Here is a 12,277-nt window from a genome sequence, read left to right on the forward strand (position 1 = left end):
TTTATATGAGCAGTGATATGAAACAAGTTCAGTTACACAAATTGAAACGTGGCAATTTTCTATGCTATGGAAAGTCCGCACTATAATGACAGGCGTACTAACACCTTCTGCGCGCTTCGGCAGCACATTGATATCTGAGCTCTGTATCAATGTGCTGCCGAAGCGCGCAGAAGGTGTTAGTACGCCTGTCATTATAGTGCGGACTTTCCATAGCATAGAAAATCGCTACGTTTCAATTTGTGTAACTGAACTTGTTTCATATCACTGCTCATATAAACCTATGTAAACAGGAAAAACGCGGAAGAGTTTGGTCGCATCTAACTACAGCCCCAAAAAATACCATTGGCCATGCTGAGCCTAGCTACATTGCTAACAGGAGTGACAGCGCGTCTGACTGCGTCTGACTGACTGGGAGGTCGCGCAAAGCTCGGAGAGGTACGGAGCAGCTCGTCTCAATTCAGATAAGAGCACATTTCATTATGGAAGTACGGTGGACTGTTCCTTTAAACTGTCTCTTATCCTTTTTGTGTACGTCCCATCGAAAACTTATTCTCGTTGGCGGGTCAGAGTCCATGATGTTGAGCCATACAGTAGCACAGTTGATCTAAACAACTCCCATTTCAGATCTTTAGGGAGATTCGACTTCCAAATATTGTCCAAGCTTTGACTTTTCGTCTCTCTGTATCTTTTTCAGAGGATTGTATATTACTGCCAGGATCCACAAAATCATCAACAGAATTGATCGATACTCATCATCGTGTGCATAGATCAACTTTACTTCTTGTTTCTAATTATATTTCACACAATTTTTCTATTTTTAAAAATAAGTTTTCATTGATGTAATGGATATATTGCATTTTGGAAAAAAATAACATTTAAAAAAAAAATTAAATTAAAAAAATCTCAATCTAAATTTGCATTTTTAATGTTATTACAACCACACAGTTTTATATTAAAGTTTCAAACAGAAAATAGTGGTTTTCACGCTACCTTTTTTTTAAAGAAAAATTTTTCTCAAGTTTATTACAGTGTTTATTATCGTGTTTTGGAACCAAACTCTTCATTCGTATATTTCAGACAAAACAGTCAGATCTACCCAATTCTATAAAGATATTAAACAGTTATTCCATGAAATCAAGTCGTACATGTGCTGATAGCTGACGAGGAGCATAGCACCGAGTTGTCTATAAGCCATGTAGGACGAGATTGAGTGGAATAACTGTTTTATTCTATCCATGTTCACTGGATTTTGAGAAACAGAACATTTTTATTGTTATTTTTTGCAAATTTGATCAATAAAAACTTTATATAAAATGTCCGACAAAATCCTTTCCGTTTAGAATGTAAACAAACCGGCGAAATGACAGGAGCAATTTGTGAAAAATGCGATGATGATGATGATAATAATAATAATAACAATTGAAAAATAAAAAAAAATACGTTCTTACGATCAAATACTTTCATTCCATATTTTGTTGCTTTTTTGTATTTTTGGGGGTTTTCTTCTTCTTCTTTAGGGTTGTCTTGGTGGTTGGCAAACCAACTTAAAGGCGTGTTACCGCCACCGACTGGGCTGGAGTGTGGAAAAGGAGATATTGGAGATATTCTTCTTTGAGCTATTTCTCATCTCATCTCATTATCTGTAGCCGCTTTATCCTGTTCTACAGGGTCGCAGGCAAGCTGGAGCCTATCCCAGCTGACTACGGGCGAAAGGCGGGGTACACCCTGGACAAGTCGCCAGGTCATCACAGGGCTGACACATCGACACAGACAACCATTCACACTCACATTCACACCTACGCTCAATTTAGAGTCACCAGTTAACCTAACCTGCATGTCTTTGGACTGTGGGGGAAACCGGAGCACCCGGAGGAAACCCACGCGGACACGGGGAGAACATGCAAACTCCGCACAGAAAGGCCCTCGCCGGCCCCGGGGCTCGAACCCCGGACCTTCTTGCTGTTAGGCGACAGCACTAACCACTACACCACCGTGCCGCCCTGAGCTATTTCTGTTTCTTTTAAATACTTGATAACAATTTTTTTTTGGGGGGGGGGTGTTTTCGAGTCGAGTTTTTATTCCGTCATCGGTTGGTTCACTAACACGCGCCGCCATTTTGTTTTTCTCTACTCAAGGTATATGAGCTGATAGCCTAGTAGTAGAGTAGCCAATCAGATTGCTCATATCCAGTGAATGTGGATAGAAAAATGACATTTATATGGATGGAATACAGAAAATGATAGACCTATAGTATTTAGAAATAGTTACAGCTGTCAGCTTTTAGTGATTTCCAGGGAAGAAAAAAAATACAGCGATGTCCGAAAGGCACTCCATCTCTCAGTAGTTGCTCATCCAGGCCTGCACTTCATTCGGTGTTAGCGCTGACAACGGCACAATAATCAGCCCATTTTCAAATTGCTCTGTGCACAGGCTGCAGGTCACGTTTGCTTGAGACACTGCTTCAGGAGCACCTACACTTGAATCTAATCTTCCTGAGTGAAAAGGGAAAGAGTGTGGAAGTCCTTTTGTTCTCCTTACCTACATCCTCAGCACGGTGACTCGACAGAAAGGCACGCAGGTCTCTCCCACTCATCTCTCGCTGAAACACATGACAGTGAATTCATGAATTTCACACACGGGGATATGTATATGACAGGCGAATTAAAGCATTATCACAGGCACCCGTAGATTGTAGGAGGAAGGTCAGAGGACCATCCCAAATCCCTTCACGTTTCTGCAGCTGCAGTAATCAGCTTATTGTGAGGGATTAAAAGTAACACGGAGAAAGTTAACCGAGAAGCAGTCGCCTACACACAAGCAAGCAGCAATCTTTCAGAATACAGCAGAAAATAAAAGTGTGATGAGTTATTCTAACTTTAAACAGTGTATGATTTGGTGTTTCTTCATTGATACAGATAGTGATATAGAAGAGAGATAGAAAACACTTTTCTTGAAATAAAGTGTCTCTGCTTTGAGATTATAAATGCTCATATCTTACACTATTGCATTCCTGTTGTATGAACATCATAACAGCAGCCAGAAGGAACTCATTTCCCTCCGACGCACACTGCTGAGATACACATTGCCTCATCTCTCAGACGACAAAAACAGACATTAGGTGTTTTCCAAACGCTTAAAGAGCCTTGAATGGAGCCAGCAGGGTTCGAATAATGAATTCATTTGTGTGTATTTGATTATGGCCGATAGGGACGTATAAGCCATTAAGATATTTCTCTTAATCTCCATATTGCACTGAGTTAATGATTTCTTTGAGATGCACAAATGTGTGTGTGTGTGTGTGTGTGTGTGTTGTATGTGGTTAAGACCTAATAAGGTTCTTTCAGACTAAGTGATGACATGGATAGAGCAGGGGATAATGGCTATTTCAGTAAAAGTGTGTATTATTATTATTTTTATTTTTATGGATCGCTCTACCCACAGCGACTAGAAGAACGCGTCGCTAGCTATTAAGTTGAATGTAACTAAATAATGGCTGAAATAAATGACAACCAGTACTTGCTGAAAAATTAGCCTGCTTTTAAATAAATACTTCATAATGCACAAATAAGTTGCTGCTATTAGGTGAATTCTTGTTTCTGTACACGATATTAAGACACAATACGTGCAGTAAATGTCTCCATTTGCATTTGAATGATTTGTGGAACTCTGCAACCAAAATTGCACACAAAAGCACTACAGAGTATGAACGTTACAGTCAGTGCAGTTATGTAAATAGATGGATTATTAAATACGCAGGCTGTTCATTTTACGGGGTGGCATAGTGGTGTAGTGGTTAGCACTGTGGCCTCACAGCAAGAAGGTTCTGGGTTTGAGCCCAGCGGCTGAAAGGGGCCTTTCTGTGCGGAGTTTGCATGTTCTCCTCGTGTCCGCGTGGGTTTCCTCCGGGTGCTCCGGTTTCCCCCACAGTCCAAAGACATGCAGGTTAGGTTAACTGGTGACTCTAATGCCGCTTTTCCACTACAAACGCGGCTGAGTCGGGCTGAGCCGTGCCGTGCTGAGTCGAGCTGAGTGGGGCTGTTGGAGTTGCATTTCGACTACAACCGCGCTGAACCGTGCTGGCTGGAAGTGGGTGGACACATTGGGTGGAGTTAGCGAAAGTGGGTGGACGTCAGGTGATGTCGTTAAGCAGCGCAAACAGTGACATCAGTGAGCTTTTAAGCGGTAGTCTCACGACCCGAATAGTAAACAATAAACATGGAGGACATGGAGTCGTTAGTGTTGCTGGTCTTGGTGCTGTGGCTTGTTGTCACCGACAACGCGGACAGATACTGGCAAGAGCGTATAGATGAGGCGAGGCGCATAAGGCTTCAGAAATTCTCGTAATTCGTAATTCTTCTCCTTCCGGGTTTGCGGTGTTTACAGATCCCAGCGCGCTCGCAGGGTGTGTGTGGGCATGTGAGGACACTCCTCCTCACCAATCAGTGCACAGGGGAGTGTCTGCTCACGCCCCCAACCTCACTCGGCTTGCTTTGGCTCGCTTCAGCCCCACTCCAAAACGGTGAGAGTTTTAGGGGCTAAGCAGGGCTGAAGCGAGCTGAGTCGTGCTGATTTTTGGTAGTCGAAACGCGAGCCGTGTCGGGCTGAAGTGAGCTGAAGCGAGCTGAAGTGAGCTGAAAAAGGGTAGTGGAAAAGGGCCATAAATTGACCGTAGGTGTGAATGTGAGTGTGAATGGTTGTTTGTGAGTGTGAATGTGTCAGCCCTGCAATGATCTGGCGACTTGTCCAGGGTGTACCCCGCCTTTCGCCCGTAGTCAGCTGGGATAGGCTCCAGCTCGCCCAGGATGCTGCACAGGATAAGTGGTTACAGATGATGGATGGATGGATAATAAATAGAATCGAATATAGAATGCAATAATAGAATAGACAGATATAATAAAAAGAACAGGATATAGAATCAAATATAGAATGTAATAAAAACAATAGAATACAGACAGAGCTAAATAAGGGCAATTGCTCGAAAAAGAGAGCAACAAACAAGAAGAATTGTATATAAACTAGTGGTGTGTGTAAACTAGTGGTGTGTGTAAACCAGGGGTGTGTGTAAACCAGGGGTGTATATAAATCGGGATGTGTGTAAACCAGGTGTGTGTGTAAATTAGTTGTGTGTGTAAACCAGGGGTGTGTGTAAATTAGTGGTGTATATAAACCAGAGGTGTGTGTAAACTAGTGGTGTATATAAACCAGGGGTGTGTGTAAACTAGTGGTGTATATAAACCAGGGGTGTGTATAAACTAGTGGTGTGTGTAAACCAGGGGTGTGTGTAAACTAGTGGTGTGTGTATGCCAAGCGGTGTGTGTATGCCAAGTGGTGTGTGTAAACCAGGGGTGTGTATAAATTACTGGTGTGTGTAAACCAGGGGTGTGTGTAAATTACTGGTGTGTGTAAACCAGGGGTGTGTGTAAATTACTGGTGTGTGTAAACCAGGGGTGTGTGTAAATTACTGGTGTGTGTAAACCAGGGGTGTGTGTAAATTACTGGTGTGTGTAAACCAGGGGTGTGTGTAAATTACTGGTGTGTGTAAACCAGGGGTGTGTGTAAATTACTGGTGTGTGTAAACCAGGGGTGTGTGTAAATTACTGGTGTGTGTAAACCAGGGGTGTGTGTAAATTACTGGTGTGTGTAAACCAGGGGTGTGTGTAAATTACTGGTGTGTATAAACCAGGGGTGTATATAAACCAGGGGTGTGTGTAAACCAGGGGTGTGTGTAAACCAGGGGTGTGTGTAAATTAGTGGTGTATATAAATCGGGGCGTGTATGCCAAATGGTGTGTGTATGCCAAGTGGTGTATATAAACCAGGGGTGTGTATAAACTAGTGGTGTGTGTAAACCAGGGGTGTGTGTATGCCAAGCGGTGTGTGTATGTCAAGTGGTGTGTGTAAACCAGGGGTGTGTGTAAATTACTGGTGTGTGTAAACCAGGGGTGTGTGTAAATTACTGGTGTGTGTAAACCAGGGGTGTGTGTAAATTACTGGTGTGTGTAAACCAGGGGTGTGTGTAAATTACTGGTGTGTGTAAACCAGGGGTGTGTGTAAATTACTGGTGTGTGTAAACCAGGGGTGTGTGTAAATTACTGGTGTGTGTAAACCAGGGGTGTGTGTAAATTACTGGTGTGTGTAAACCAGGGGTGTGTGTAAATTACTGGTGTGTGTAAACCAGGGGTGTGTGTAAATTACTGGTGTGTGTAAACCAGGGGTGTGTGTAAACCAGGGGTGTATATAAATCGGGGCGTGTATGCCAAATGGTGTGTGTATGCCAAGTGGTGTATATAAACCAGGGGTGTGTATAAACTAGTGGTGTGTGTAAACCAGGGGTGTATTTAAACTAGTGGTGTGTGTAAAATAGGGGTGTGTGTAAATTAGTGGTGTATATAAACTAGTGGTGTGTGTAAACCAGGGGTGTGTGTATGCCAAGTGGTGTGTGTATGCCTAGTGGTGTGTGTAAACCAGGGGTGTGTGTAAACTAGCGGTGTATATAAAACCAGGGGTGTGTATGCCAAGTGGTGTGTGTAAACCAGGGGTGTGTATAAACTAGTGGTGTGTGTAAACCAGGGGTGTGTGTAAACCAGGGGTGTGTATAAACTAGTGGTGTGTGTAAACCAGGGGTGTGTGTAAATTAGTGGTGTGTGTAAACCAGGGGTGTGTATAAACTAGTGGTGTGTGTAAACCAGGGGTGTGTGTAAATTAGTGGTGTGTGTAAACCAGGGGTGTGTGTATAAACTAGTGCTGTGCGTAAATTAGTGTTGTAGAGCCATAAAGTGACACACTGGTTCTCTTCGAGTCTTAATGGTCTTTTGTTTTGACCATGGCTTAAAGCCTTAATTATATTTTTATAATATTTTTATTGTCTTCCAGGTTACAAATCAGAAATATAAATCGACAACTGCACCTTCAATTTAACCAACAACACTTATAACAGTAAGTACGATTGTATAGTAAAGCTTAAATATGGATTAATACCAGTGTTATAAAAGATTAAAGGTTTATAAAGTGAGTCTGTCCCTTTCACAGGCTTACCTTCCAACTCCAAACTCCATCCGCAAACAAGCCAGTCGGTGTACAAGACGTAACCATGGAGACGGCTGTTCCTCTCCTATTGGCTCATTTCACATACACACGCGCGCGCACACATACGTCCTGTCCAATCCGATGGAAGCTCGTTCTTGTTTGGTCCAATCACAGCGGGGCGTGGGATGGTCCGGAGCGCAGTGACGTCATGCAGACGCGTGCAGCTCTGGAGTGGAAGCGGGGCAGAAAGAGAGAGGAGGAGGAGGAGGAATCGCCTCAGCGCTACAGTCCGGTCCGGTCCGGTCCAGCGGTGGAGTTCGGGCTCTCTGTGCAGAAGCAGGACTTTGCAGCGCGTTTCATAAACCCGGCGTCGGGTTTCCCTGCTTTTGAAGTGTTTCTCCGGATGGAGCTGCTGTGACTCCGAGCCTGCACTGCATTAAAGTGTCCTGTGGAAGGTAGGGAGTTCCTGCCGCAGCTTTATGCGCTTTAAAAGTGTGTAAGTTTCCGAGCCGCGGCCGGAGGGGAGTCCGGGTCGGTTGAGGGTGTGTGTGGGGGTCAGTGTGGCTCTTGAATCACCGTGTGTTGAGTGAATCTCGGTGGTTTGTGAGGTTTCTGTGGTAAATTGTTTTTGACCGTTATTTATTCCGTTGCGGAAACTGAGCGCGCGCGCCTCACACTTCTGAGAGTTGAATATTGACTGGTTTGGCTCGCGGGTGAGAGCGCGCGCGACCTCAGTGAATAGCCAGGTGCGCCGCGCGCGCTGGAATCCGAGGAACGCGAGACTGCTTAAAAAAAGGCGGGGGGAGGAGGAGTAGGAGGGGGCGGAGCTTTCCCCGCTTTATACTCTTTATACTGTTCTTTCCAGGAAACCCAGGTTTGGCATTATAACCTGATCTGGCTCTTATTTTCCTCATCATTTCATTTTACACACCTGAACTGGCCTCCTGGATTCATTAGCAGGAATGAACTCTTCGAGTGGATTTAAAATTTTACAGAAAAATGGACTACAAACTAAAAACAAAAATGAACCTGTGCTGCAAGAGAGAGGAAGAAAGAAGGGTGCAGAGGGGTGGCGGTACTGCGCGTCAGCTCCCGAGTCCAGGGTTCCAGCGTATTCTGAGGAGTGTGGACTTTCTCAGTGTTCTTGTGGGCTCGTTTTGGGTTCTCTGGTTTCCTTCATCCTTCTCAGAACCGTCCACATCCCTGTTTGTGGATTGGCTGTGCTCAGTGTCGTAGTCGAGTCACTAAACCCCGAATCTGAGTCAAGTCCATCCATCCATCCATACATTATCTGTAGCTGCTTATCCTGTTCTACAGGGTCGCAGGCAAGCTGGATCCTATCCCAGCTGACTATGGGCGAGAGGCGGGGTAAACCCTGGACAAGTAGTCGAGTCGCTAAACCTCGAGTTCAAGTCAAGTCCGTCTATCCATCCATCCATCCATTATCTGTAGGCAAGCTGGATCCTATCCCAGCTGACTATGGGTGAGAGGCGGGGTACACCCTGGACAAGTAGTCGAGTCACTAAACCTCGAGTCCAAGTCAAGTCCATCCATCCATCCATTATCTGTAGTCAAGCTGGATCCTATCCCAGCTGACTATGGGCGAGAGGCGGGGTAAACCCTGGACAAGTAGTCGAGTCACTAAACTTCGAGTCCAAGTCAAGTCCATCCATCCATTATCTGTAGCCACTTATCCTGTTCTACAGGGTCGCAGGCAAGCTGGAGCCTATCCCAGCTGACTATGGGTGAGAGGCGGGGTACACCCTGGACAAGTAGTCGAGTCACTAAACCTCGAGTCCAAGTCAAGTCCATCCATCCATTATCTGTAGCCACTTATCCTGTTCTACAGGGTCGCAGGCAAGCTGGGGCCTATCCCAGCTGACTATGGGCGAGAGGCGGGGTACAGCCTGGACAGGTAGTCGAGTCACTAAACTTCGAGTCAAGTCCATCCATCTGTAGCCACTTATCCTGTTCTACAGGGTTGCGAGCAAGCTGGAGCCTATCCCAGCTGACTATGGGTGAGGTCCAGGGTGTACCCTGTCTAAGTAGTCGAGTCACTAAACTTTGGGTCCGAGTCAAGTCCGTCCATCCATCCATTATCTGTAGCTGCTTATCCTGTTCTACAGGGTCGCAGGCAAGCTGGATCCTATCCCAGCTGACTATGAGCGAGAGGTGGGGTACACCCTGGACAAGTCATCAAATCATCACAGGGCTGACACAGAGACAAACAACCATTCACATTCACACCTACAGTCAATTTAGAGCCACCAATTAGCCTAACCTGCAGGTCTTTGGACTGTGGGGGAAACCGGAGCACCCGGAGGAAACCCACACAGACACGGGGAGAACGTGCAAACTCCACACAGAAAAGCCCTCGCCAGCTGCTGAGCTCAAACCCAGGACCTTCTTGCTGTGAGGCAACAGTGCTAACCGCTACACCACTCTGCCACCCTGAGTTAAATCCAAGTCATTAAAAAAAAATTCAGAGTCTGAGAACAAGACTCCAACCGCACCGTTTGACGGTGGCTGTTTCTTTACCATTAACATTCGTTTGTTCCTGAACAGGTGAATGTGCTTCTCTTTATCAGGGAGTGTGAAGTATTCTGTCAGAGATGGTTGGGAGACGGATGTAAGTGCAGAAGGTGTGTTTATTAATACAAGTGAAGACACGTAAACAATTCAGAACGGCAGGCAAAATCATAAAATGGTGAAACAGGCAATAGGTTGAGCGAGGCACAAACAGGCTCGGCAGAATCAAAGACGAGAAACAGGAAATCAGGAAACCAAACAAGGAGATAAGGCTCGGTAATGTATCAGCAACGCAACTCAATACTTCGCAAAGTAAGTGTGTTTCCACAGTTTTTATATCGGCACGCTGATTGCGCCTTAATCGTGTGCAGGTGCGAGTCGTTTACAATGTGCGCACAAGAGTCCACTTGATGCGCGCTCTGTCCAGAACGCACCCGAGAGTCTATTTGATGCACAGGTGTGACACTCTTGCACGAAATTAGTATGACAATTAATATAGATATAAATATCTTATGCCAGATTATTTTGGCATGTTACAAAGAATAAAGAAAAAATCAGAGTCCTCGTATCCAATTCACGAGTCCGAATGCAGTTAATGCGCGAGTCCGAGTCTTCGGTGCTCAAGTCCTTAAAATTAGGACATGAGTCAGACTCGAGTACTACAAGCCTGGCTGTGCTTTATAGCCTGTCGGGGTGAATGAATGAGAGTGTGCTCTGATTCGTACCCCGTGCTCCCAGGATAGACCACCACCCACTCTGATCATGATAAAAAGATTACTGAAGATCAGTATGATGCTACTATCTGGTTATTGACAGATATTCATCAGTACTAATCAGATCAGCTTATCAGATGAAATAAAATAGCACCACTGGTGTAAATATTGGGGGGGAAAAAAAGGTCTGTAACCTGGTTATTCTCGACTGTTAAAAAAAGAACTGATATCAGTTTTAACATCGTAATGTCAGAATGAACAAAGGGCAAGGCTTATTTGATTGACAAGCTGTCAGAATGCATCGTTGTGCCTCAAGAGATCCTGAGTTCAGACCCCATCGATGCATCAGCTGCCCTTAGCCGGGAGTCCAAGACAACGACAGTAGCTGTACTGTCAGGGTGGGAGGGGCATACTCTTTCTCCCCTGTCAATCACAGCAACATGAGGTAATCACATGTCATAAATCTGTGAGTTCATGTATGCAGAAGAGGGCGGATAGTTCCTCGTTCCTCTAGTGTGTTACACTGCCTGTGACTGTATTTTCCACGGTTTTCGTCCTACCGGGTTGGTAGCTATCATATGATGGATAACAGAGAACTAACTGGGATCGGCTTAGGATTGGCCAAGACTAAAATTAGGGAGGGAAAAAATGTGTCATGGGGTCGTCTGTACAACATGAACATGGTGATAGCTATCTGACAGTCGCTAGTGAGAGAACAGCAGAAGTCATGTCAGTGTGTAAACTCGCTGTGGCATTCCAGAGAGCTGTGTGCACACTGCTTTTTAAATTTTTTTTTTAATAATCTAGTTTTTGTTTCAATTTCATTGTTTTGCAATAAAGTGGATTCTTGTTATGGCGTGCTTATTACATAAATGGGAAAATGATGGAATTACTGTGGTAGAAAAGGAATAAAACGCATCAGAATGTCCTGTTATTTGAAATTATTATCCATCCAGGACACTTTTTCGATGGAATAACAGCATGTGTTCTATTCCCTTCTAGCAGATTTCAGTCATTTGGTTTGATAGCATGCAATATTGTTAGCATATCACTTATCCTACATGTACTACGTCACTCTGTCCAATGGTGAACGAGCATTGAATATGGTTTGATATTGCATGGTTGTCAAGGCAACATGACATCAGACGTCGGAGCTGATACGAATATCCAGTATGAGAGTTTTCTGCTGTGCATGCGCACAAGCATTTCTGTGTTCGCCAGGAAAGAGAAAGATATGTTGAACACCCGAAAGGCTACCAAAACCTGATTAGATATTCTTCATGTATGTTTGCAGGAGAAAAACATACCAACGGACATCGAAAAACTGGAAAAGAGACATGTTGGAGATGTAAAACTTCTGCACTAGCGAGTGACTGTGACAATTTGTAAATAAATAAACATGGCTGCCAGGTTTGCTTCGTTAAAAACGGAAGACTTGAAAGAGAAAGATACGTCGGACACCCGAAAGGAGTGTCTATGTATAATAGTAATAATAAAAATAAACAATATTGGCTGGCTTTTTTTATGGTATATCGGATATATTCCACTCGTCTTCGACTCGTTCAATATCATGCTCGCTGAATGGAATATATCTGATATACCATGAAAAAAGCCAGCCAATATTATTTAAATAGTCAGCTTCAGGGTGGTAACAGGCTACATCGTTTCCGATAACAGAATGCCCCTGTTGTGTTTTATTTCTCTTCTACCGAAGCAGTTTGCCAATTAGTAAGATTTCTCTTAAAGTTAAGAAGACAAAATGCTCAGCTTGTCAGATTTAACAATAAACTAGAAAGCACAAATTCCGTTGTCTTTAAGACTTTCCTATGGCGGAAACCTCACTGACACCCCAGAAACTCCTTCCGTAAAGAAATGTTAAATAAACATCTCTTTACAGACGTCATCAGGACACGAATGACTGTGCTTTTGTTTGCTTTAAAAAAAAAAGACGGTTTAATCCATTTAGACTCTGTGACTATATGTAGCCTTATAGTCCATCTGAGACTTTAA

At 44.1% G+C, this 12,277-nt stretch overlaps 2 protein-coding genes across 2 annotated transcripts in view; one reads left to right on the forward strand and one right to left on the reverse strand.

Annotated features, from left to right (window-relative positions):
* The window catches only part of LOC132892045 (coiled-coil domain-containing protein 148-like), a 353,986-nt gene extending 346,865 nt beyond the window's left edge, over positions 1-7,121 (reverse strand). Inside the window, exons 1-2 of the mRNA XM_060930375.1 lie at positions 7,035-7,121; positions 2,539-2,599 (exon numbers count right to left, since the gene is read on the reverse strand). Coding sequence (XP_060786358.1) covers positions 2,539-2,599; positions 7,035-7,091 — 118 coding nt within the window. The 5' untranslated portion in view covers positions 7,092-7,121. The remainder of the gene's footprint in view (positions 1-2,538; positions 2,600-7,034) is intronic.
* A 157-nt stretch (positions 7,122-7,278) lies between these two features.
* Positions 7,279-12,277, forward strand: part of LOC132892046 (plakophilin-4-like) — a 412,882-nt gene continuing 407,883 nt past the window's right edge. Inside the window, exon 1 of the mRNA XM_060930383.1 lies at positions 7,279-7,480. The gene's annotated coding sequence lies outside the window, so the exon portion shown is untranslated. The remainder of the gene's footprint in view (positions 7,481-12,277) is intronic.

This window comes from Neoarius graeffei, chromosome 9 (genome assembly GCF_027579695.1).
Source record: "Neoarius graeffei isolate fNeoGra1 chromosome 9, fNeoGra1.pri, whole genome shotgun sequence".
Lineage (NCBI taxonomy): Eukaryota > Metazoa > Chordata > Actinopteri > Siluriformes > Ariidae > Neoarius > Neoarius graeffei.